The 26,513-nt window shown below is 51.8% G+C and overlaps 1 protein-coding gene across 3 annotated transcripts; it reads right to left on the bottom strand.

Moving 5' to 3' along the window:
- Positions 1-714: 714 nt before the first annotated feature.
- Positions 715-9,882, bottom strand: NFATC4 (nuclear factor of activated T cells 4). 3 transcript variants are annotated; one of them, XM_040620793.1, is made up of 10 exons: positions 9,718-9,882; positions 7,514-8,609; positions 5,984-6,146; positions 5,200-5,399; positions 4,699-4,871; positions 4,090-4,230; positions 3,007-3,062; positions 2,605-2,731; positions 2,148-2,408; positions 715-1,086 (listed from the first exon to the last, which is right to left on the bottom strand). In XM_040620793.1, the coding sequence occupies exons 1-10, from the start codon at positions 9,815-9,817 to the stop codon at positions 1,019-1,021; spliced, it is 2,385 nt and encodes a 794-aa protein (XP_040476727.1). In that variant the 5' UTR covers positions 9,818-9,882; the 3' UTR covers positions 715-1,018. The 3 variants fall into 3 exon arrangements, with proteins under 3 accessions (XP_040476727.1, XP_040476725.1, XP_040476726.1); XM_040620791.1 differs by having other exon boundaries at positions 1,827-2,408; positions 9,718-9,880; XM_040620792.1 differs by lacking the exon at positions 4,090-4,230 and having other exon boundaries at positions 1,827-2,408.
- Positions 9,883-26,513: the final 16,631 nt, after the last annotated feature.

The following is a 26,513-nucleotide window of genomic DNA, read 5'->3' as shown; positions in this document are numbered from 1 at the left end:
CCTGTCAGTGGTGACATGTGGGTGTACCTGTAAGATAGGCCAGGAGATCATACAATGCCCTGAGCCAGGGCAAGTGGTGGCCAGAGCTGCTGGGGAGCTGCTTGGTTTCCTAGTCTACCTCTGAAGCACAGATCTTTCCAGAATGTCTTCACGGTCCCGAGGTGGGAGAAACCAATGTAGATGGATCCATGCCAGCCCTCCCTTACCCCCAACCCTACTCCAGGGAGATAAGCCTCAGTGGGGCCTGAGCCCCAGGGGTCAGAGTATCCGAAGGTGAGCTCGGGGCAGGAGCCCAGAAGTGTGGTGGTTCAACCTGCTAGTTGATTACCTGTGTAACCTTGGACAAGCCCCTTTCCCTCTCTGAGCGTGGGATTCCTCATTTGTAAGTGGGGGAAGGGACTAGACCAGTGTTTCACAACCTTGACTATGAATCAGAATTATCTGAGTGGCAGTAAGAGAAAAGAACTTGAAAACACACAAATCCCTGGGCCCCATCCCAAAGCTCCTAAAGAATCTGAATTCCCATGGAGGAGAGACCTCCTCCAGTTCTGGCTCCCAGCCTCACCCCAGCTGGGGAGCCTCTGGGTTCCCTCCAAACCTTCCCCAGCACCCCTCCACTGAGAAACTCCTTGGGATACAACCTCTAAGCCTCGTTGGACCAGGGCTAGAGTAAACTGCCCCATCTCTCTCTCCAAAGACTTCTGGAGCCTGAAGCACTAGTCAGTGAGCAGTTTATTATCCATCAAGCTGTCCCCAGCCTTCCAGCACTGTGGCCTGTACACAACTAGACACAGCCTTCACTCCCACCTGTCCTCACTCCCGGCCTTGGGCCCCACTCCCATCCTAGCCCTCTAAGGCAGCACCAGGCCCAAGGGCCACACCTCAGCTAGGGGCAGGGAAGAGGAGGCAAAAGCTGGAGAAAGAGGAGCCAGATTGGCCCCAAGCTTCTGGAACCACCACCCCAGGATGAAGGGAAAGTGGGCAAGGCTGGGGGGAGCTGGAGTTGCCAGGCGATGCTTCAGGCAGGAGGCTCTTCTCCGGGAGGTGCAGGGAAGCCACTCAGGTCTCGGCCAATGATCTCACTCACTGTAAAGGAGGGGCAGTTGAAAGATTGGGCTAGGGATAGGGACTGGTCCCCTCCTTCTCCAGAGACCCCCAATCCATTCCAGGCAGGCCTTAGTCTAGGATGCCTCTAGTCTCCTCCTCCACTGGCTTCTCTTCCACGGGGCCTCAGTTTCCCCAATGTGTCTTGATCAAAGCTCGCTCAATTCCATCCATGTGGGCTTCCAGGCCCCCACCCCAGCCCTTTCCTGCTGGCTGGGCCTGCAATGGTAGGGCACTTGCTGTCAGCAGGGCTGCAGGTGGGTGTAGCCAGTGGAAGGAAGGAGCCGCAAACTATCAAGGCTCCTCATCACCAATCCTGACCACAGTCACCACACGTAGAGGAAAGCTGAGGCAAGGGCAAACATGCTCGATGGGGACCTCTGCAAGCCCCTGCCCCTTTCTGAAATTCAGCGCCTGAATCCACAAATTGAGGGAGCTGGGCTTAATGATCTTGAAAGTGCTTCTAGCCCTGAGATAGTGTGATCTGAGGCAGAGAGCAGAGGCAGAAGGGCTGGGCCGGGTACTCCATGCACCCTTTGGAACTAAGTTTAACTGGATTCAGGTGGCCACATGCACCAAGCACTTGCCTCCTGAGACCCTCCGAATGGCCCTGAGGGACCAAGGATGCCCCGTCTCTGGGAAGCCAAACTCCAGCCCTCAGCAAACATGCAGGGCAATCTCTTGCACACACTCACACTCACAGCCCCCAGTCACACACCCACCTTCCTCCAGCGTGATACCCTGGATAGGGACACTGTCTCGGAAGCCGCTGCCGTAGCCACCCCTGGATTTCTCCTGCTCCGGAGCCCCCTCCCCAGGGCCATAGTTTGGCCCTACCTCATTGTATCCCTCAGCAGGTGGGGGGTGAACACCACTCTGGGGAGGGAAGGGGCCTTCAAGCGGTGGGGATGAAGGCAGTGGAGGCCGAAAGGGGGCTGGAGGAGGGAATGGCAGCCCCAAGGGAAATGGGGAGCCCCGTCCTCCATAGGGGTCACTAGGGAAGGGCCGGGGAAGGAAGGAGACTGGAGGTGGGCGGGCACAACCTGTGGCACCCCCAGTCTCAGGGAACATCCGCAGGCCAGGTCTGTAGGATGGTGGGGGCCCCGTCTGGGGGTACAGGGGGGGTGTGCCATAGCTGAAGCCTTCTGACAGGTAAGGAGTTTCATAAGCAGGGTCTTCGTGGGGATAGGAGGGGTAAGGGGGCCTGGGTGGTGAGAAGTCCATGTCAGTGCCAAAGGGGGGGCCAGGTGCGGAAGGGAAGCCTCGGAGAGATGAGTCCGGTAAAGGCTCCTCCTTGAAGATCACTAGGTGGAAGGGAGAGTAGGAGGACACGCTGGTGAGAGGACTCACTGTCTCCTCACTGCAGAGCCTCCAACCACCTCTCCATCCCCAGGCTTCAGCCATCCCTTGGCCCCTCACCATGGGGGCGCTGCATCCCTCTGCCCCTGCCTCAGCTCCCCATATCCCCACACCCCCACCATGGGCTGTCCTAGAGCATACCAGGCAGGAACTTGAAACTCTGAGTAGGACTGCGCTTCCTCCGCCCATTGGAGACATAAAAGTAGACCTGCACTGGCCGGGACACCCGCTTGTTGCTGTACTCGGGGACAGTCAGGGTCAGCGTCACCTGGGGAAGAGCACAGGATGAGGCAGTGAGCCCTCAGGGATCCAGGCTCAGCGCAGCCCTTCCAAGGACCCAAGCTCCACCTCCTGGCTTTTTTCATTGCTTAATAGCAAAATGCATTCCCTAGAGATGACCTGCTTCTACGGTAGTCAGGCCGCCTCCTCCAGAAAAGAAAAGGTAGCTTCTGGACTCCATTCCCATGGGCAAGAGACAGAGCTGTGAATTTCCTGACTTCTCCCGCCACCCGCCCAGAGTGGGTGCCCTAGTGTCACTGGTACCTCATTGCTCTGCAACCGGTTCACCGTGGCCTCCTCCTCCCACTGCAGTTTTCCATCTGTGCAGGAGGAACAGAGAGCTCCAGCCCCGCTCCAGGGCCCCTGCCCCCTGCCCCCTGCCATTTCCCCTCCCGCTACAGCGCTAGAGGCTAGAGCCGAGGCCAGACTCAGAAGTCCCCCACAGGGCCTGGCTCACAGAGGAGCCCACTGAGTGTTTATTCAATTGGATGGAAAAGGCAGCAAACTGAAACCAGGAGAAATGGCAGGGCAACCCAGGAACCAGAGAGAGTTCATGAGGAAGGCAACTCTTGAACCCTCCCACCCAGCTCCAAACATCCCCTCCCATGAGAGTGCTGGGAGGAAGTTCAAGGGTAGGAAAGTGTCCTAGCTTGAAGGAAGGCAATGAGACCCCAATCTCAAGACCCAGAACCTCTGAACCTGCTTTGACATGGTCTCGGGGTGCTAAATTTGAGTGTACGGGGGCTGGGGCTCTTGATGGGCAGGGTTAGGGGAGGTGGTGGTTTCACCTGGACCCGTCGGTCTCCCCTTCTCCAGCCCTGCAGCTGACCTGAGGCCCCCCACAGGCTTTGTAATCACAGTTGTGCTACCAGGCCCATAACTCAGGAGGGTTTCAGGAGCTGTGAGGGTCTAAGCCCCGTCTTCCCTTCCCTATAGTCTATCCACGTGGGAGTAAGTTATGTCAAAGCTGACTCCTCTCTAATAAAATGAATGTGGATTTCTTATATTTGTTCATCATCTTGAGCGTTTTATTTTATTTCTTATAGCTTTTATTTTTAAGTCAGCTCTACACCCAGTGTGGGGCTGGAACTCACAACCCCAGACCAAGAGTCGCATGCTCTACTGACCAAGCCAGCCAGGGACCCCCCTCTCCTGAGCATCTGAGATTGCTGTCACAGCCATCTCCCCATGGGAAGCAGACAGGACAATAGGAAGGGCATTCCATCTGTTCCCTTTTACAGATAAGGAAACGGAGGCTCAACTTGCTAGTTTAGTGACAGCGCCAGAGATCTTTCACCTGCCCGTTCCAAACTTTTCCTGCCTGCCCCCGCCCCTGTGGGTGCTCACCAGGGCCCCTCTCGATGAACACCACCTTGGAGTCTGGCAGGAAGTTGGAGCCAGTGAGCACTAGTTCCTCTCCTCCTCTCACGGAGCAGGCACTGGGGCTGTATGCCTCTACCTGGGGCAGCTCCTGGGCTGAGCGCTGGGCTGCAGAGCAGTGCAGGAAAGAAGCTGGCTGGGCTGGGTACAAGAGGACAGTCTCCTCTGCCCCCACCCTCCTTGGAATAACTGCCACAGGACCCTGGAGGAGTCCTCCTCAGCAGCAGACACACAAGTAAATTAACAGTAGCCCTGGGGTCACACAGACCAGGTAAGGAGCCTGGGCAGAGAGAGAGATGAACAAGATTACCGAAGGCCGGAGAGTCACCCAAGCAAGTACACGGAGCCACCCAGGGACAGATGGAGGCCAGCCCAGAGACAGAGTCCGCAGCAGGGATAAATTAGAACACTGCCCCCACCCCCCACCCCCATAAGAGAAATCAGTGCTGAGTCCTTTCCAGGGCTACCTAGGACAGACAGGACACAGGACACGATGCAGAAGAGATGGGAAGCCAGACAGAACACAGAGAGGGAGCGGCAAGAGACACACAGCTGGCACAGGGCCTCTTTGCTCACAGCACTCAATGGGCACTGATGCTGTCTGCACTGAGATGACCTTCCCGCTGCCCTGGGGCACATGCACCCGGAACACGAGCCGCACTCGGGTGTTCTTGCGTCCGATGTCTGTCTCCCCCTTCCGCAGCTCGATGTCTGAATTCCGGAGCTTCAGGATTCCAGCACAGTCAATGCTGAAGGCAGAGAATGAAAGGCAAGCCCCCCCAGCTGAAGCCAGAATAGTGATGCCCCCACAAGAGGAAAGCCCCCACCCTTCAATCCAAAGCCCTGAATGACTTCCTCTGGGAGCCTAAGGGGAGGTGATTTTCTAATCACAGGTGGTCTCTCCAAGGTGCTCCCTAACCCCCAAAGTCCTCTTCGAGATCGTGAGAAGCCTGAAACCTGCTCCTGGGGGTGATGTCAAGCTCTTCTGGGAAGAGGAAGAGTGGGCCTAGCTTAGACCTCATGGAAAAGGTTGGTCCTAAAGCCCGAAGACTGAGGGGAAGTGAAATGGGGACCTACTTGGCCGCCATGTTGTTCTCAGGAAGCAGGGTCATCTCCAACACTTTGGTACCACTGACTACAGCTTCATAGCTAGCCGTGGCCACCATCTTGCCCGTGATACGGTGCACCTGATAGAAGGCATGAGGCCGCAGGTTCCGTTCATCCGCAGTACCGATGAACATCTGTAGGGTCAGTGGCTTCTCACTGTAGCCTAGGAGCTGGCAGAGGGAGAGAGAGGCCACCCAGTTGAAATCCCCACTGTCTCAACCTTCATCCATCCCTGGGTTTTCAGTCCACCAGGGGATGTGAGGATGGTGAAAGATAAAGGATATCCTGGAAGGGATTCCCAGGGGGAATTGGGCACCAGCTGTGGAGAAAACGTGGCCTGGAGTTCACAGTGCTATTCTTGGAATAAGGCCCAAACTGGGCTGGGCAAAGGGGAAAATCTTCCAAGAGAGACTGGCCCAACTCAACAGACAACCTAACTCCCAGTGAACTTTGGCCTCAGCCTAACCCCTCCCCCACATCTGGCACACCACCATTTTCCAGAGTAGACATGAGGCTGGTGTCCCATGGGAAGAGTGGAGCGGGGGTGGAGGGACAGAAAAGTAGAAAGTATATCCGGGTCCTTGAAGTGCACCCTTCCTCCCCTAACTCCAGCCCCTCCCCCAGGCTGCCTGCAGGGTCCTGGCTGAGAGGGAGTGTGGGAAAGGGCAGTGCCATGGGTCGGCACAGCTGGAACCCATCTGCGGGGATCTGGGACTGAAGAGAAAGGCTATCAGGCCTCCCCTCTGCCCCTTACCTTGACTACAGGGTGACCACCGGGGGCGGCTTTGACAGCTCCTCGGCTGCCCTCAGTCTCATAGTGGGCCCGGTGGTGGGCTCTGGGCTGCACCTCAATCCTCAGCTCCAGCTGTTCATACTGGCTGGGTAGAGGCCAGTCCAGTGGGGGTAGGGCAGAGGTCCTGGATGGGAGAGAAGAGCACTGATCATCCACGGCCTCAGACATCGGTCGGTGGAGCACTGGGCCCAGCTCCCTGGGACGTGAGGGAGGAGGGGGTGTGGGTGTGGGAGAAAGGAAATCACAGCAGAAATGCAACAGTCCAAAAGCCCAGAAGCAAGGGGAGATAGGAGACAGCCCTCTCAGAGCCCCTTGAGATGAGGGTGTGGAAGACAGCACCGGGCCTGAGATTCCTTTCTTTCCAGCTCTGAGCGCGGGGTTTGGGATGGCGAGGGTTCCTTCACCAGGATACAGAGTTCAGTGAACCTAGACCTAAACCTAATCCCCAGACCTGGATGGGCAGAATCAAGTAAAGAAATACCACTTCAGAACAAAAGAGTCCTCTGAGGTTCACCCCTTTGTTTTTCAAATAAAGAAGTTGAGGCCCTGGGGAGTAGAATCCAGCAGGCCAAGCAAGCCAGTGACTGACAGAAGCCAGAACTGTTTCCAGCACCTTTTCCACTAGTTGGGGCCGGACAGGTCAGTTTCAGAAAGCTGGGGGTTACAGATGGGCAATTTTCCTGTATTAAGCTCGAAGATATCCTCCAGTTGATGGCTGGCAATGTCTGGAGACACTTTGGGGAGTCCCAACTAGGGGAGAGGGTGCCACTAGCATCCAGTAGATAGAGGCCAGGGATGTTGTTAATCATCCTGGGGCGCCCACCGCAGCCCCATACCACCCTGCCTGACAGAAACCCAGGGGACCGCATTAAGGTTTCTTTCCCCAGGAAACTTTTCTGGATGGAGCCGGCTCAATCTGACACCCCAAGATTTAGGATTACTGAAATGGGCAGGGCTCTTTGAGAGTGAAAGGGGTGGAAGAACTGTAAGCACTGCTTGTTCTAATATGAATTCTTTAACCCGCAAGTTATTTTATTCAAATTAGCAGCTACACTTTTAATCAATAAGTCAGGGCCCTAGAAATTAAGTGAGAGAAGAGAGACTTCCTGTTACCCAGCCCAGGGCTGAAATCCAGCCAGGACCGTGCCCAGCCAGTGGCAGCAGAGCTGGGGGTGAGCGACACCCTAGAGGCACTCCTTCTTTACCTAAGTGATACTCCTGGGTGTGGGGAGGTTTTCCTTATTCGTCCACAGGGAGTGATTGTCCTTTTGCAAGTTATGTCTGGAAGGGGTGGGGTTTTGGTTTGGTTTGGTTTGGTTTGGTTTTTTAATTCTCCCCCAAACTGGGTAGATGGCAGCAAACTGGTCACAGATTCTCTTTTGAAATGTCAAGGGCACAGAACCAGGACCTTTCTTTGAGCTCATCCCTTGACCTTCCTGCTCCCTCAGTGGGATGGCCGGAGATACAGGTGGGGCTGGGCACAATCCTCACCTGAAGATGGGGCTGTGTCCCCCAATCCGGGCCTTGGACCAAGCCAGCGGGGAAGGCACTGCCAGGTAGTCCATGCCGGCCACCTCCTTCCGAGGACCCCCGGGGGGCGCCGCAGTCTCCTCGGCTCCTGACTGCAGCTTCCCATTGCACGGGGCAGGCTCCTCAGACCGAGGCAGGGCCACTGCCTGCTCGCTGGAAGTTCGCCGAGTCTTCTGCGGGATGCTCTCCGCCGGTGGCGCTCCCGCGTAGTCAAAAGGGCCGGGGGAGCCAGGGTCCCGGGCCAGAGGCAATGGGGGTGGTGGAGGTGGCTCGGGTCCCTCCTCCCCCAGGCTGCCACGGCGGGACAGAGCTGGGGAGGCCGAAGACGGGGTTCCCGAGCTGGAATAGCGCCGCTTGCCACATGGAGAGGCGGGCCGTGGGGAGGCTGGGGTGGGCCCAGGAGCGCTGAGGAGTAGCCAGCTATCCTCTGGCCCCCGGCCTCCGGGGCTCGGACCATACAGGTTCCAGGGATCGTCGGGGGTCCACGGCCTAGGGGAGGCCCGAGGCGAGGGCAAGGGGGAGCCCAGGCCAAAGCGTGAGGCTGCCTCATTTAGCTCAGACTCCACCTCGTCGCAGGCCGCATACAGGGCTGCCTCGTCTGAAGCGTCGGAGAAGAAGCTCCACGAGGACAGGCTGCTGCTGCCAGGGCTGGGGCTGAAGAAGGGGCCCCCGCCCTGGCCCCCTGTCTCTCGGTAGCCCCCGAAGCCTTCTGGTGGCGGGTAATCCCTGGGGGAGCCGTCCCCCCAGGCATCGGGGTTGTCATCCAGCGTGGCCGGCGGGTCAGGTGTGGGAGAGATGGAGGTGATGCGGATGCTGGGGCATTCAAGAACACGGCCTCCCCCAGCCCCCCCGGAAGCCCCTCCCAGGCCCCCCAGCCTCACTGACCGGGCTGGCTGGCTCTCCCAAGTGCCAGGTGAGGGGGCCGGGCGGGGTGGTGGCGAATGCATGCCAGGCCGAGGGGGTGGAGGCCGGGGAATGCCAATAGGGGCAGCGCCATAGGGAGGGGGCTCCCCCAGGGCCAGACGGCAGCATGGCGGGGCGTCCTCTGAGTCCAGTTCTGTCAAAATGGGAAGGGAAGGGGACAGAGAGGGATGCCACAGGAGATGGGGACAAAGAGAAGCAGGTGAGATGTCTGGGTTCCTTGAGTGGCCAGCCCTCCAAGTCTTGAACGCCACCCCTTCTCAGCATAAGGGGGCGGGGGTCCCTGAGGTGCCCTTCAGAGCCACAAAGACAAAAGCAAAGTTGGACCTCAGAAGGTGGAGTACACAGATGCAGACGTCCCAGGCCTTTTCCCACTCGGAGAACCTGACACTCTGGTGCCCCTGGCCCTGGGACCTGGGGTACCAGACGGGGCGGGTCTTAAGGTGAGGGAGGCGACTGGAGAGGGGCCGGAGCTGGGCCTGGAGGCGTGTTTAGGGAGGCGCTGGGCTGGGCTGGGGGCAACTCACACATGAACCCAATTAGCAGCGGTTCCCAAACCCCCAAACGGTGCTGGCAGGAGCCCCAGTTGCCATCGCAACGGTGGCCAAGGGGGGGGCCGCCGGGGCTGTGGCGACAAGGGGAGGTGGCTCCTCTCTCGCTCCCCCCATCTGGGGGCGGGGGTGCAGCGGAGGGGATGCTGCGTGCCGGGCCCGGGCCCGGCCCCGGGGAGGGGGGCGCGGGCGGCGCGGATTCCGTGAGAGCGGCGGCCGCCGCCCCCGGCTCACTCCCCGCCATCTGCCTCTCATTGCGGCCGGCGGGGGAGGGGGAGGGGCGCCCTGGCGGGGCCTGAGCGCTCCCCCAGCCCCCGGTGTCGGGTCCGCGGGCCCAGGGCCCGGTCCGCCAGCCGCACGCTCCAGAGACCCTCCCTCCTCTTCCCCTGGCGGCGCCCGGGGCTCTCGGGGCCGCTCTTCCCGCCCGCCCCCCATCCCAGTGACAGACTGCCCAGCCGAGAGGCGGCGCGCAGCCAACGGCACCCCCACCCCCACCCCAGTCACGACCTAAAAAGGAGAAAGTGGTGCCGGGCCCCCAGCCTCACCTCCGCAGACCCCGGAGCCCCGCGACTCCCCTCCACCTCTGAGCCCCTCATCCTCCACCCCAGGCTCGCCGCCCTAAAATCCCCAGACTCGGGATCCCCGGGCCCTTCCTTCACTGACCCCAAGACCCCTTCCCAGCCCCGCACTAACCTTCCCCCGACCCCCCCGCGCCCAGCGGGGGGGTCTCCTTTTCCTCCCCGAACACCAGCTTAAATTCCAGCTCCTCATCCTCGCAGCTTGCGGCCCCCATGGAGCCGGCCAGAGCCCCCAGGTCCCGGTCTGGGTGGGAGGGGGGAGCTCAGGAGGCTGCCGTATCTTCACCCGTGGCTCCCTCCCTCCCCTTCTCTGAGACGCCCCCTCCTCCGCCGCTGCCTCCTCCCTCCGGACGCCCCCTCGTTATTATAGAAACTTTTCCAAACTTTTTTCCCCAAACTTCTTCAAAGCGCCCCCCCGCCTGTCCCTGATTGGCTGCCTGGGATGCTCCAGCCCCTCCTCCAGGGATGAGATGAGAAAACCACGCGCCCCTCGTCCTCCCCCACCCTCCCTCCCTCCCTCTGTCCTCTCTCCAGTCCCTCCCCTCAAAAAAGAAAAAAAGAAAAAAAGAAAGAAAGAACAAAACTGAATTGGAAAACGGTCCCTCAAGCGTGGTGCGACCTTACTGAAGCTTATTGGCCCGCACACGTGACAATCATATCCCGCGGGAAGCACTACCACCCCCCCCCAACTTAGTCTAAGTTCGGGGCTCCGGGTCCGAGCGCCTTAAAGCGGCTACCTTCCGGGCCTATAGTGTGGAGAGCCCAGGGAGATCCTTAAGTTCTGAAGAGCTGTGCAGCCAGCAACTCTCAAGGAAGGACACCTCTCCTCCCCTTTCGCTCCAACCCTAGAGGCACAGAGGCTCTGGGGTTCAGAGGGGCTACAGGCTGCTCTGAAAAGGAAAAGGTCATCGCTCGCCTGAAGGCGCCCTGCCTGGGCTTTCTGGAAGCCCTGCCGAGTCAGTCCTCTCTGCCACCGTCTCTCCCCAACTCTCAAAGCTGAAGAACACTTAGGTGTCTTGGGGAACTGTTCAAAGGTCCATAGCCCCTGATTGGGCGGTGATCCAGGCCGGGCTTTACCGCTGCCCTAGTCCCAGCCACCCAGAGGGGCCATTAATTAGCCTCCACGGGAAGTCGGCTCCCTCCTCCCTAGAACTGTAGTCTGGAATGAATCTCCGATCCGATAGCATCCCGCTCCGACTAGCCTGAAAAATCCTAGCCAGGTTTTCTAGGAGCCCAGAGCCCGGCGACCTTGTGGGCCCCAGGGTTGGACACCTGTCACCTGGGCAGGGGGAGGAAGGAAGACTCGGACTGGAGTTTCTTGGAAGGGCAGGCTTGGTGGGGCCCTGTTGGAGCCAGAAAAAGTTAGGTAGGAGATTCGTGACTCGGAAGGCGGACCGGGCAGTGGGAGGTACCATTTCCCCCCACCACCACCAATACCGAAGGTGTACTTCAAACCTCTCCAACAGGCCGCAGCGACCTTTAACCTAAATCCCTGGGGCTCAGGGCTGCGCCCCCTGCGGTGCCCCAGCCCCGCACCTAAAGAGTTAAGCTAGGGCCCTCGGGTCAGACGTTTACAAACACTCGGGAGCCGGGCGGGGACCGCGCCCGTTACTCTAATGAGAAACAGGCTCTGCGGGGCAGAGGGGAAGAGGGGAGGGCTGGCCCGGCGGGCCGGAGCTCCGCAGCGGCCGAGGCAGCTCCCCTCCCTTCCCTCCCGTCCTCCCGCTGGCCCGCCCTGGGGACCCCCCCAGCCCCCGGGGACCCCAGTGACGTGAGGAGCTGCTCCGGCTCCGAGCCCAGGACCGCGACGCTGGAGGGGCGGGGATAAGAGGCTAGGCCGGCGGGGAGAGAAGAATGTTCCGAGGCCGAGCGGGGCGGCGGCCTGGTTTGATTTTTCTTTCTCCCCCCGCCCCCCGCCTTTGGTTGGTCTCCTCAGGTTACATTTCCCTTCCAGCTTCATCTCGGAAATAAAGGAAGGAGAGACCCACGGGGAGGGAGAGCGAGGAACACCCTGAGACCCGCGACCAGCCTCCACCTAAGGGGGGGTGCAGAGGGAGGAGGAAAGTGGAGGCTAGAAGGGCACGGGTAGAGACCCCAATCCAGCCCCTGCTTCCACACGCCACCCTCACGCCCCCCTCCGCTGCACCAGCAGACGCGCACATTCTTTTCAAATGTCATATTTCCTTTGATCCTGGGCAGCGTTTCTCCATGTGTCTGGCTCAGCTCCTGCCCAGCCAGCCACCTCCCCCTCTCACCCTCCCCTTTGTATATTTTCCTGGAGAACCCTCCCCTCCTCCAAGCATCTGGAAGGCCCTGAGGGCTGGCGTCGGCGCACATTCCCCTGGCGACTCGGGCCTCGCCTCCCAGTGACTCAATTTCCCCTCTGCGGGTTTCAGGGGGAGGATGGGGAACAGAGGGGAGAGTTGTGGAGCGCAAAAGTGGTGCGAACGAGTCTGAAGACTGTTCAGAGTGCCAAGCTTCTCTCCGGGGAAGTGGAGGGGGGTGTCTCCTGGAGTCTGAAAACCCTCGGATACGTCTGGGCTGCGGCAGAGGGATGGAATTTATGACTTCTGCAATGTCCTGCCTGTGGAAGAGCGGGTATTTGTAGGTTTAGGTTGCCCTACGCTCCTGCTCCCTGGCGACCACAAAGACCCAGCCGCCCTCCCTTCGGGTCCCGGGTTTCTCGCCCGCCCGGCCTTTGTTCTCGCTCCGCTGCCCCCTAGCGGGCAAACCTGAGCACAGCTCGGCTGTCTCACCTCGCGTTGGTGGAGCGCTTTGCCTTCTTCTGCTCCGCACTTTCACCGGCTTGATTCAACGGCCTCGAAGATGGACGATATTGGTTTTTTTTAATTACACAGATACATTCTCCTTGAAAACGATTCAAGCCATACAAAACTATATAGTAAACCATGATAGTCCACTATTTTGTATACATTTATTAGCATATACGTACACACACTCTTTTCAGGAACATGAGCCCATTGCTACAAGCATTTTTCTTTACTTGTTTTTTTTTTTTCTCCGTTAACAAATGGCTGGGGATCTTCTCCTATCAGTGCATGTGCATCTGAAAATGGTGATAAAAGTGCCCATCTCTTCAAGGGAGCTTAGTGAAGCAGCTAGGTTTGTGGGTCCTTTACCAGTGCTAAGTCCTTAATGCCACATTTTTTTTTTTGAGATTTTATTTATTTGAGAGAGAGACAGCACAAGAGTGGGGTGAGGGGCAGAGGGAGAAGCAGATTCCCCACTGAGCAGGGAGCCGGATGCAGGGCTCCATCCTGGGACTCCAGGACCATCACCTGAGCAGAAAGCAGCTGCCCAACCAACTGAGCCACCCTCCATGCCACATTTTACATAGGAATCAGTCTTGCCCTGGGATCCCCCAAAAAGCTGAGCCTGAGACAAGAATGACATGGAGACAGTTTATTGTGGAAAACAATCCCAAGAGACAAGCCTGGTGGGGAATGGGAAGAGGGAAACTGGGAAGGAGGCCCAAGGATGTGATACTGAGTTTGCTGCTGTGTGAGTAACTGGAATACTGTCCGGCTGGAACCTTCTGTGGAGTCATATAGAATGTGATTCAAGGGGCGCCTGGGTGGTACAGTCGTTAAGCGTCTGCCTTCAGCTCAGGGCGTGATCCCGGTATTCTGGGATCAAGCCCCACATCGGGCTCCTCTACTAGGAGCCTGCTTCTTCCTCTCCCACTCCCCCTGCCTGTGTTCCCTCTCTCGCTGTCTCTCTGTCAAATAAATAAAATCTTAAAAAAAAAAAAAAAGAATGTGATTCAAGAGACGTAGAGAGGAGGGGCGCCCAGGTGGCTCAATCGGTTAAGTGTCTGCCTTGGGCTCAGGTCATGGTCCTGGAGTCCCCAGACTCCCCAGACTGAGCCCCCCCCAGTCGTTGTCATCGTCTGGTCTTCTCATTGCTGTTGCAGGCATCAGGCTCCCTGCTCCTTGGGGAGTCTGCTTCTCCCTCTCCTTCTGCCCCTCCCTCTGCTTCTTCTCTCTTGCTCATAAAATTTAAAAGATATTTATAAAAAGAGACATAGGAATATTTATCCACTCGCTCTTACCCCCAGTGGTCAAAAGTTGAGCCTTGAGTGTTACTTCCCTCACTCTTCCGGGTTTACACAAATGTCAGAAACAGTAGATGCCCCACAAGGCTACAGCAAAGGAGTCCCCGGGCAAAAGCAAAAGCTAGGAGCTGTGGTTGGCAGCAGATACTGTCAGGTGACACCTGCAAGCAGCTGGTTGCCACAGTAACAGCTAGAGTAAAAAGATGCAGAGTCTATGAGGCAGCTAAGCTGGGTCCTGTACAAGATCATTCATTCACTCAGACAAAAAATAGGTACTGAAGCACGTCTATGCTCAGAGGCTGTTCTAGGCATTGGGTACCTATACTTATAAACCAAGCCGCAAGAATTGCCAGTTATTATCAAGCTGGAGATACATTTCTAACTTGACATCTCCCTCTTCTTGGCCCCTGTACCTGTAGGAAAGTATCAGTTTTATTCATGCAGTATCTGTCTATTTCCTTTCTATTCCCTTCATTGCCATCCCAATTTAGACCTTGGTTATTTTTCTTAGACTCTCAATAACAGCATCTAACACCAACCTTACACATTTGACAACTGAAGTATATATGTCACTTTTAAAGCCCATCTCTTCTGTAACAAAAAAATTATTTGCAGTATTAATCATGACATGAAACATAATCATGGCCAGAAAAGAGAGAGAGCACAAATTTTCTTCTATTGACCTAATATGCTCATAGTAATGCCAGTACTATATGCCAGTTATGCATATATATGTGTGTGTGTATATATATGTGTGCATATGTATAACACACACACATTCACACACGTGTGTGTTACAGTACGAGAAAGGAAAAAAGCAATGGGTTAATAATTGTAATTATATACACATATTTTTTATTTTAAATAAAAAGGAAAAACATATATACATATTGGCCTGTCATAGGAATAAATTGTAACATAATTTCTGTTCCAGGTCTTAATTTTTGCAAATCTGTCAATGACTTCGTAAAAATTGATCTTCCCATATAGACAACAGAGCCAGATTTGTTCTTCCATCTCACTCAATGGTTGATCAGAGAAAACTTTTTAATAATTTTAAATGTTAGGGCACCTGGGTGGCTCAGTCGGTTAAGTGTCTGCCTTCGGCTCAGGTCATGATCTCAGGGTCCTGGGATCAAGCCCGGCATCTGGCTCCTTGCTCAGCTGCTTCTCCCTTTCCCTCTACCCCCTCCCCCCTGCTTGTGCGCTCACTCTATCTCAAATAAAAATTAAATCTTTTAATCTTTAAAAAAAAAATTTTAATAATTATTTTAAATGTTTTTGAGCTATAGCTCATATACCATAAAATTCATTCTTTGAAAGCATACAACTCAGTAGATTTTAGTATATTCACAAAGTTGTGCAACCCTTACCATATAAATCTGATTCCAGGACATTTTCATCACCCCAGAAAGGGTGATGAGTAGTCATTCTCCATTCTCCCATTCCCCTAACTGCTGGAAACCACTAACCAACTTTCTTTCTCCATAGATTTGCCTATTCTGGACATTTCCTATAAATATAGTATAATATGTGTTGTGCCTGTCTTCTTTCACGTTTTCAAGGTTCATCCATGCCGTAGGTATCATTACATCATTCTTTTTTATGACTATCAATTTTAATTTTGAAATTTTGCTTTATACAAGGCAACAGGTACATAGTTAGAAAAAAACTGTTACATTGGTTATTGTTAAACCCTTTTATTAGTATATAACTTTTCACATGTTTACATCTTATCTCCTAATTAGATAATATAGACTTGGAAGGAGCTACTAAGTTTTGGGGTGATTTGTTACACAGTGTTTGCTCACGCTTGAGGTCCAGGAGCTAGGTGATGAGACCTGGGCCCTTGCACTTGGGCTTAGTGCCATGATGGGATTAGACTTGAAGATTTTAAGGGGAAGGAATGACTATGGGAGGGATGTGAATTGCTATGACCAACGGGCAGACTGTGACAGACTTTATTTTCCAAAGAGGTATGTGTTTATCCCATTCAGCATGCCCTTCTTACAGTGTAATTCCTAGTCCTTCCAGCCAGAGATGAGAGGTCTGTGTTCTCCCCCTTCATTCTGACCAGGAGCCTGTAACTGCCTTGACCAATGGCATACAATAACTTTCAAGACTAAGTCATAAAGACAGACATAGGTTCCGTCTGGAACTTGATGGCTTGCCCATGCTCTCTCTCTCTCTGTCTTTCAATGCTTGCCATGTTGCAAGGAAACCTGAGCCACATGGAGAAGTCACATGTATGTGGCACAGCCAATTGTCCTAGCTGTAGTCTCAGCCAACCGTCAACACTGACTTCTACACATGTGGTGATTCTAGCTTCCAGCCTTCAAGTCCCCCACCAGATATTGTGGAGCAGATAGATAGGAGCCTTTATCAACATCTATCATGTGCCATACACCATGCTAAGCTCTGGCATACAGAGATTCATAGAAGATAGTTGTTGAAAAATTGAAGGGTTCGTAAGAGATGGTATTTAAGTAACTAGGTTCAGGGCGCCTGGGTGGGTGGCTCAGTTGGTTAAGCGACTGCCTTCAGCTTGGGTCATGGTCCCAGGGTCCTGGGATCGAGCCCCACATCGGGCTCCCCCTGCTCTGCAGGGAGTCTGCTTCTCCCTCTCCCTCTGCCTGCCACTCCTCCTGCTTGTGCTCTCTCTCTCTCTCTGTCAAATACGTGAATAAAATCTTTAGATAGATAGGGGCGCCTGGGTGGCACAGCGGTTAAGCGTCTGCCTTCGGCTCAGGGTGTGATCCCAGCGTTATGGGATCGAGTCCCACATCAGGCTCCTCCGCTATGAGCCTGCTTCTTCCTCTCCCACTCCCCCTGCTGTGTTCCCTCTCTCGCTGGCTGTCTCTATCTCTGTCAAATAAATAAATAAATAAATAAATAATCTTTTAAAAAATATTTAGATAGATAGATAATTAGGTGCATCCATTAGGATTAGGCTTGGCTAAATATACATAAAAACCTGACTTATTTGTGGCTTAAACAAGATAGGAGTTTATTTTTCTCTCATATAAAAGCCCTACAGGTAGGCACTCAAGGACTTAGTATGGCAGCTCCACAACTCTCTGGCTTCCAAGCTCCTTCTTTCTTGCTATTCCGCCATCCCTAGCATTCCACTTCATGGAAAACACATAAAGGATCCAGCTCAAGGTCCAGCCATCACGACCATACCTAAGCCAAGAAGAAAAAAGAAGAGCAGAATACACACCCTCTCCGTCCCCAGACCATTTATATTTACTTCCAATTGGCCAGAATTTAGTCATATGACCACACATGTAGCCGTAAGGGAGGCCGGGAAATGTGTTTATTCCAAGTGGACATACGTCTAGCTAAAAATGTCATGTTCTATTTCTAAGGGAAATGGGGAGAAAGACTCCTGGAGCCAATTAGCAGCCTCTGCAAACTAGAGGAATGGGATTTGGGGATTATCCGTAAATTCCAATTACACATATAGTCTCCTTCCTCTAATACAGGATATTTTCCTGACTTACTGCATAATTATCCTCATTATGTATTACACAGAACAAATCAAGTTCATTTTATAGTTAAGAAGAAACAGCTTTGGGGCGCCTGGGTGGCACAGCGGTTAAGCATCTGCCTTCAGCTCAGGGCGTGATCCCGGCGTTCTGGGATCGAGCCCCACATCAGGCTCTTCTGCTGGGAGCCTGCTTCTTCCTCTCCCACTCCCCCTGCTTGTGTTCCCTCTCTCGCTGGCTGTCTCTATCTCTGTCGAATGAATAAATAAAATCTTTAAAAAAAAAAAAAAGAAGAAGAAACAGCTTTATGAGATTTATGGTTATCCTATGTTAGGGATGCAGTCCATGATGTTGTCTAAAGCAAGAGTCCTCACTCCGTACTTAACCAGGCACACTATTCTCTCAAGTCTCAGCAAGACCTATGCTTCTCCTGAATTATCATGCAAAAGGCAAAACCATAGAGACGTTTAAAATGGCAAAGGCTGAGCTTTTTGTGGGCTAAGCATTCGCAATATACATTATAGACCATTATTGCAATTAATTTCGTTCGATCTAACGTTATGTTCCATCAAGACTCTCCACTATAGAGAACAAACTGGGGGTTGCTGGAGGGGAGGTGGCAGGGGGATGGACTAAGTGGGTGGTGGGCAGTAAGGAGGGCATTTGTTGTGATGAGCACTGGGTGTTGTATGTAAGTGATGAATCACTAAATTCTACTCCTGAAACCAATACTACGCTATATGTTAACTAACTTGAATTTAAATAAAACCTTGGAAGAATAAATAAATAAATAAATAAATAAGGGCAAAAATCTTGTTACCATAAAAAAATTTCTTTGAATAAAATTTTCTGCCATTTTTAATCATGATCACACACATTAAATTTCATGATCACATAGAATTCCCCAGATTTTGCCTTAGAAAGTTCCTGCAGCTCCTTCTGAGTATCATTCTTATTTACTTTGACATGTTATTGTTTCTCACCCTCGGTTCATCCTGGTCACAGGAAAGGAAGTGAGACATGGGTGCTAAATAGTAGAGCACTCTCCCGGCTGCAAGAGGGACACAATGAAAAAACATTTCAAAGAAGACTATGGGACTGGGTTTTCCCAAGACTCCTAGTTCTTTTCTTATGTCCATATTTGGGGGGGGGTGGGGGTTAAAGACTTTTTATTTTTAAGTAATCTCTACCCCCAACATGGGGCTCAGGCTCCACCAACTGAGCCAGCCAGGAGCTCCTCTTACGTCCACGTTTGGATTGTCAAGACCTTGATCTTTTTCCAGATCATTACTCTTACTTTCACTGCAGAATCCCCCGCCCCCCCCTTTTTTTAAGTAGGCTCCACACCCAGCACAGAGCCCAACACGGGGCTCCAACTCACAACCCTGAGATCAAGACCTGAGCAGAGATCAAGGTCTGAGCAAGGATCAAGAGTTAGACCTTCAACCGACTGAACCACCCAGACGCCCCAGTCGCTGCAGAATCCTGATAAGGTTGCAAATCTATCACAGTTCAACAAGATGCAAGATCAGTTTCAGCATTCAGTTTACACCTGACATCTACAAAGAAAGATGCATGCAACCGTGCTGTGTTTTCTTCTGCACTTTCAGATCGATAGTCTGTGTTCTAAGATTTTTTTATTCTCCCACCTTCAGCTATCCGATACCATTGGAAGCAAAATCAAGTCCTGAAATTCCACATCCCTCATCACCTTTAACTTGTTCTATTGAAACTGCTACCTGGTCCCTTAGAATCCTATCTAGCTTGCTCTGCTAGAATGTGGAAGGAGTCTCATCTCCTTTTGCTCAGTCTTTACTCCATATCGAATTCCATATGTCCCACACATTCTCTGCATACAATCCTACCCATAGATTAGTGAAAAGGCTTACTGAACAATCACTTAATTCACCATCACGGAGATACCATATTGAGGCTAAATATCTTTGTACTTTGACCTGGTGACTAATACATGGTACTGTTTATCCAATACCAGAATAGATGGCTCATGAAAAACAAGATGTGGTAGACAGAATAATGGTCCCCGATTATTAGGTAAGAGTCTGAGAAAAAATTCCAGCAGTCTCACGGTACTGAGAAAACAAAAATTGGAGTTTAAGACCTATCAAGAAGGAGGACCCTGATTGACACCCCAGGATTTCAGGTAGGGCCTGAAGAGCTTACACCCTCAGACTAAGCTGTATCAGTAGGGTTCTACCAGGAGACAGAAATCACACAAGAATTTGAACCAGGAAAGTTTAATATAAAATTTCAACTATAATAGGGCATGAGAGTACTGAAAGAACTCTAAAGAAGACAGGAATAACAGATACAAGAAAGAGCCACTACCTCTAGGGCTGGAATAAAATGTCAAAGAAGACCTCCCAGCCTGCCCCAAACTGCCAGGGCTGAGATCCAGACCTAACTCCAGAGAACTGTGACGCACTAGCTGCCAGACGAATGGCAGAGATGCTGAGAGGCCGCGCCTGCGAACTCACAGCAAAGCCGTCCAGAGCCGCATCAGCTGCGGTTCACTGGGAAGCCACCCAAGGGGGCGGCCGGCGAAGCTGTTGGTCGCTGGGCACTGCCGATTGCCTTGCTCTGCCGGAGCCTGCCCCGCACAAGTGGTACATGCGGCTGGAGCCTGGCCAAAGGAACACCAGAACCAGGAAGGGACCTCTCCCTCCTCCGGTGTTCCTCCAGCACCCTCTACTGACCAAGCTTAACATTGTGCCTCGGTGTGAGGCCAGACTCCCCTTGCGCGGCCAGCATCCCACCTCAAGTCTGCACCTCGGCTTACATTCTGCTTCAGGGCTGTATTAGTCAGGGTTCTCCAGAGAAACGGAGCCAATAGGGGGGGTGTGTGTGTATACATTTTAGAGTTGATGGTATGGTTCCAGTCCAGAGGCCAGCAGGCAGGGACACAGGAGTGCTGAGGGTACAGATGAAGTCTGATGCAAACACAGCCGGGAAATGCAAGGGAGTTAGTGCCCCGGGTGCAATCTTTGAGCAAGGTCTACAGACCTTGGCCAATGACTATTCCAGCCTCCCATCTTTCACGCGGACAATCCTGGGAGGCAGCCTCTAAATTTGGAGGTTCTCCTGGAACAGAGCTTCCCTAGCCCACAACTGCAATCTCAATAAAACACCTGTTGGCTTTTCCTCCGTCCCTGTCTTACTCTCTTGGTTCCCTCACTCCTGCTTCCTGCGGTCCCTCCCCAAAAGTCCACCTGCATCTAAAACCATGCTCAGGTTCTTCTTTGGGGGAACCCCAAACTTAGATGCCTTCTCAGTAGCGGTTGACGCTGATGATTGTCTCCTGATTCTGCTCCTGCCTCGCTGACCTCTGTTTCTCTCACTGGTTTCCCTTCTCTTGGCCTGACCTTGACTATGCAGGGTTCTCGGTCCTTCGTCCTCTTCTTTTCTTTCTCCATAGACTCTCCTGGTTGATGCCGTCCTATTCAGCCTGGCACTTTCCACCTTCCCTGCTTCAGTCTCATGTTTTCTCCTGCCTGCGGGGATCCCTTAAGGTCGAAGCACAGGGCTCTCACACAAACGTGCCCACAGCCAAACATAATCCATTTCCATCCAGTTTGGGTCCCTTTCATGTTCCACATCTCAGTTCATGGTATTACTGTTGTCTCAGTGTCCCAGAATTGAAACTTCAAATATCCCCCGTCTCTCATCTCCCAGATCCTTCTATTGCTACCTCAGAAATATCTGCAGACTGGGTCCCTCCTCTCCATCCCACAGGCATTATCTCCATTCGGGTCCTTATCATCCATCTCTTGAATGGCTCCAACTGTGGTCTCCTGTTTTCCCCTGCCTCCGGGTCTTCCCAACTCAATCCATGCCCCAAACAGCCACTGGTTTGGTCTTCCTAAATCACAGATCTGATCACTCTTTTTTTTTTTTTTTTTTAAGATCTGATCATTCTGCAACACAGATCAAAACCTTTCCATGGTTTCCAATATTAAAACAAAGAAAAACCCTTTAAACCTTTGACAGAGAACTCAGGAAGGCCCATCTTCAGGTGAGAACAATGGTCATTTAAACATTCCTTTTTTTTTTTTTTTTTAAAGATTTTATTTATTTATTTGACAGAGAGAAACAGCCAGTGAGAGAGGGAACACAAGCAGGGGGAGTGGGAGAGGAAGAAGCAGGCTCATAGCGGAAGAGCCTGACGTGGGGCTCGATCCCATAACGCCAGGATCACACCCTGAGTCGAAGGCAGACCCTTAACGACTGAGCCACCCAGGCGCCCCTCATTTAAACATTCCTGATGCACATTTGGGTCACCTCTCTACGGCCACACCAAAACTGGACGGGCAGGGCACCCTCTTCCACCCAAAACCTGGCCCAAGCTACAGAAATTCCCTGTCTGTTGTTTCCTTATCAAACGTGAGTCAAACATTTTTAAAATGAATTTCCTTAAGAAGTGAAAAAGTCAAAGAAAATCCAAGAAACACACACACACACACACACACACACACACGAATAATCAAGGATCTCTGAACTTTTAAAAATGAATAGATCTATTTTAAAACAAAATAGAACAAAACAAAACTAACCGATACAAATGTAAGACCTGAACTCTAAAACTTATGGAAGAAAACAAGAGAAAAATCAATGCGACCTTGGATTAGGCAAAGATTTCTTTCTCTCTTTCTTTCTTTCGAGATTTATTTATTTATTTTAGAGAGAGTGCACGTGCTCAAGTGAGGGGAGGGGCAAAGGGAGAGAATCTTCAAGCAGATTCCCCCAGCACAGAGTCTGATGCAGGGCTGATCTCAGGACCCATGAAATTATGACCTGAGCCAAAACCAAGAGTCAGGTGCTCAACCAACTGAGCCACCCAGGTGCTCCTCTTTTTTTTTTTAAGACAAAGATTTTTTTTTCTTTCTTTCTTTCTTTAAAGATTTATTTATTTATTTATTTATTTGGCAGAGAGAGAGAGACACAGTGAGCACAAGCAGGGGGATTGGCAGACAGAGGGAGAGGGAGAAGCAGGCTCCCTGCTGAGCAGAGAGCCCTACTTGGGGCTCGATCCCCAGACCACGGGATCATGACCTGATCCGAAGGCAGATGCTTACCCGGCTCAGCCACCCAGGCGCCCCAAGGCAAGGATTTCTTATTGATGTCACCAAAAACACGATCCACTAAAGAAAGGAAAAACAGAATACATAAAGAAATTTCAAGGGAAGCCTGGGTGGCTCAGTGAAGCATCTACCTCCTGCTCTGGTCTTGATCCCAGGGTCCTGGTATCGAGCCCCGCATTGGGCTCTCTGTTCATCGGGGAGCCTGCTTCTCCCTCTCCCTCTGTCTGCCACTCCCCCTGCTTGTGCTAGCTGTGTGTGTGTCTCTCTCTGTCAAATAAACAAATGAAATCTTAAAAAAAAAAAAGAAGAAGAAGAAATTTCAAAACTTAATAAGAAAACAAGCAACCCAATAAAATATGGACAAAAATTTTAAAGGACACTTCCTCTAAGAAGATACATAGATGGCCAGTAAGCACATGAAAAGAGGCTCAGTATCATTAGTCATTAGGGAAATGTGAATTAAAACCATGATGAGATACCTATCAGAATAACTAGTATTAAAAAAAGAGACTTCAATATACCAAATGTTGGAAAGGATACAGAACTGGGACTCACATTGCTGGTGGGAATGTAAAACAGTACAACCACTCTGGAAAACCATTTAGCAATTTCTTCATAAGTTAACTATATATTACCATATGACTGAGCCACTCTACTCTTTGATATTTACCCAGGAGAAGTGAAAGTGAATGCCCAAAAAAGACTTGTATGTGAATATTCATAGGGGCTTTATTCCTATAGCCAGAAATTTTGTCCAGGAACAGGTAAATGGATGAAGAAATTGTGGTACAATGGAATACTACAAAGCAATAAAAAAGAATGAATCATTGGTACACCCAACAATATGGGTGAATCTCAAAATAATCACATTGAGTGACAGACCAGACAAAAAAAGAAAACCAATTATGTGATCCATTTATATAAAATAGAAAATGTGCGGGGTGCCTGGGTGATGCAGTTGGTTAGGCATCCGATCCTTGGTTTCAGTGTGGGTTTCATGGCGGGTTGTAGTCTCAGGGTCGTGAGATCAAGCCCTGCGTCAGTCAGGCTCTGGGATTAGCAGACTCGAGTCTGCTCGAGTTTCTCTCTCCCTCTCCCTCTGCCCCTCCCCGTCATGCTCTCTCTTTCTCTCTCAAATAAATGAATAAAGTCTTTAAAACAGAAAATGCAGGGCGCCTGGCTGGCTCGGTTGGTAGAGTATGTGGCTCTTGATCTTCGATTGTGAGTTCAAGCCCCACGTTGGGCCTAGAGCTTACTTTAATAAATAGATACATAAATACATAAATTAAATTAAATAAATAAATTTAATTAATGAACAAATACACAAACAGAAAATGCACACCAGTCTAAAGTGACAGGAAGGAGATGAGTGGCTGCCGGGAAACGGGGAAGGGCATAGAAGGGAGAAAGGGAGAAATCGGAAAGGAAGTTTGTGGTGTGGCAAGTACGGTCCCCATTCTAATCGTGGTGATGGTTTTATGGGCATAAACATATGTCAAAACTCATCACGTCGTACACCTTAAATACAGGCAGTTTATTGAATATCAATTCCACACCGATAAAGCTATTAAAATACTTTTTAGAAACCCAGTAGTCTCACTTGATTCAAAGTCCTGCTTCCAGGGCACCTGGGTAGCGCAGTCGTTAAGCGTCTGCCTTCGGCTCAGGGCATGATCCCGGCGTTCTGGGATCGAGTCCCGCATCGGGCTCCTCCGCTGGGAGCCTGCTCTTCCTCTCCCACTCCCCCTGCTTGTGTTCCCTCTCTCGCTGGCTGTCTCTCTGTCCCATAAATAAATAAAAAAAATCTTTAAAAACAAAACAAAACAAAAAAAAAAAACAAAAAAACACAAAGTCCTGCTTCCAGATTCTATCAAAGGACCTCACTCAAAAAGACAAGTAGTTAAAAGAGCAGAGATCTGGGTTTAAAATCCGCTCTGCCACAAAGCTGTATGACCGTGGACTGGTTACTTAAATTCTCACGGCCTCCAGACAGCTTCTTCATCCATAACATGGGGCTAATAGTAATATGCCTCACAGGCTTGTTGCTAAAATTTGAGGGAGATAACAGAGAGAGTCCCCCAGCACATCCGAGAGGCCAGAATACAATTGGGCCCCATCTGAGGCAGTCAGATCCTTTCTGTCCCCTTCCTTTGCCCTCTCCTTCCCGACAGGGAGGGATCCTAGTCACAAAGACAATCAGAGGAGAAACAATGAGGAGGAAACAGGGCAGAGGGCTTGGATTGTGTTCTCCTGAAACAGTGCCTGAGACCAGAACTCGAGACTTCCTGGAGGGTGGTCCCAGGGATGGGGGGGGGGGAGCAGAAAATGTGAGTCAGGGAAGGAGAAAGGGCCAATCGACAGGTGCATATTGAACTAGCTACTGACAGGGAGCTCAGTCCAGCCAGAGACCCTCTGTGGAACCGCAGAACACACCTCAGAATTGACCCTCAAAGGTCAGGGGGCTGAAACACTGGCCCGTGTCCTCTACTGCATGGGGCTGCCCTCAGCATTAGCTGCTCTCTTCTCACCACACTTCTGTTAACTGAGGCAGAGACAGGCCTGTTGCACGAGGCACTGGCAGGGTTATGGGACCGTCCATGCCACCGCAGCTCAAATCAAAGGTGGCCCGAGGACACGTGGCGTGGGGCACCAAAATTAGGAGCCTCCGGCCCAAAGCCCATCCTCCCATCAACTAAGGGGAGCACCTCTGTGTCAGGCACACAACTCAAGTACCCTTCAGCTGGGAAGCTAGAAGCCCAGGATTAAGGTCCTCTCTCTCCAAGACTACAGGCAGCGACACAGCTGACTTGTCAATCCCTCCCTCAGGACATTTGTCTGGGAGAGAGAAGAGAGAATACGTGAGGGGTGAGTCATGGAAGGGGCCCTGGGAGGAAAGGGTGGGGCTGGGAGTTTACCAGAAGAAGGAAGAGCTCTTTCACCGAGCAGTAGTTAAATCATTTGTCTCTGTCCTACAGAGATACCGTGAACTAGAAATGTTCCTCAGGCTGAAAACACAATAATGTTTATTGCATGAGTGCCTATCACTAATGAAGCGTAATTTGTGCCTGGAAATGCGCTGCTGTTCTTTCACGCCTTCTTTCACGTCAGCCCCCCAGGAATCCGATCCAGCAAGGACTGTAATTCACTGAAGCTCAGAGACGTTGAGTAACTTGCTGAATGTCAAACAGCTAGTAACTTGCAAAGCCAGAATTCAATCCCACAGGGGCGTCTGGGTGGCACAGCGGTTGGGCATCTGCCTTCAGCTCAGGGCGTGATCCTGGCGTTATGGGATCGAGCCCCACATCAGGCTCCTCCACTAGGAGCCTGTTTCTTCCTCTCCCACTCCCCCTGCTTGTGTTCCCTCTCTCACTGGCTGTCTCTATCTCTGTCGAATAAATAAATAAAATCTTTAAAAAAAAAACAAAGAATTCAATCCCACGTAGTCTGACCTCAGAGCCTGGACCTCTGACTATCAGGCTATACTCAAGCCCGATAGATAGATAGATAGATAGATAGATAGATAGATAGATAGATGATAGATAGATAGATAGATAGATGATAGATAGATAGATAGATAGATAGATAGATAGATTTAAAAAACACCCAGCTGAAGCCGTGGCCTGCCCTCCACACCCCCCCCCCACCGGGGATGAGACGGGCTGGGCGAGTATCAGAATTAGATCTTCAGCGTTAACTAGATGCAGTGAGCAATGAGAGAAGGACTCCACGTTGATAGAAGGTACATTATGACCGTCGTATGTGTGCAGACACTTATCATTGATGGCTGTTCAAAATCGTTTTAGTGCCATCTCACTAACGTAGAATAAAAGAAAAATTACCCTCCCCAGCCTCCCCTGCCCTGAGGGTGCGGACAGGCAATTTACAACCTGCCAACAGGACATCACATGCACATGCTCTGGGAAGAAACAGATGACAAATAAGCAGGGAGTCCATTTTGCGGGTCAGATGGCCCTAGGGGCAGCGTGGTTCTTTGTGAAATCATCTTTCTCTCACATCTGCTAAGGAAAAACAAGTTAAAATGGGCCTTCGACCTGCTTGGACGGCTGAAAAAGAGCATGTCCTGGGCCCTGGAAAGGGCCCCCAAAACATCAACCCCAAGGGCAGAGAGAAGCAGGGAGCAGGGCAGGTGGGATTCTAAAGTTCCAGACGCAATTCCAACATGTGTGTACCAAGAGGAGTTTCTCAGACCAGCAGAGTGTCCTACAATTCAACCCAATTCTGACACTATCTC

The sequence above is a fragment of the Ursus maritimus genome, unplaced genomic scaffold (genome assembly GCF_017311325.1).
Source record: "Ursus maritimus isolate PB19 unplaced genomic scaffold, ASM1731132v1 scaffold_36, whole genome shotgun sequence".
NCBI classification, from domain to species: domain Eukaryota; kingdom Metazoa; phylum Chordata; class Mammalia; order Carnivora; family Ursidae; genus Ursus; species Ursus maritimus.
Note: the sequence above shows the minus strand (reverse complement) of the source record. Positions and strands in the feature narration are given on the sequence as shown.

Excerpts from the sequence above, each read along its gene's own strand:
- NFATC4 (XM_040620791.1), bottom strand. The coding sequence starts at position 9,817 with ATGGGGGCCGCAAGCTGCGAGGATGAGGAGCTGGAATTTAAGCTGGTG. Across the intron at positions 4,231-4,698 it reads ATCAGTGCCCATTGAGTGCT|CCCAGCGCTCAGCCCAGGAG; the intron begins GTGAGCAAAGAG and ends ACTGCTCTGCAG. Across the intron at positions 3,063-4,089 it reads GTTCATCGAGAGGGGCCCTG|ATGGAAAACTGCAGTGGGAG; the intron begins GTGAGCACCCAC and ends CCTCCTGCACAG.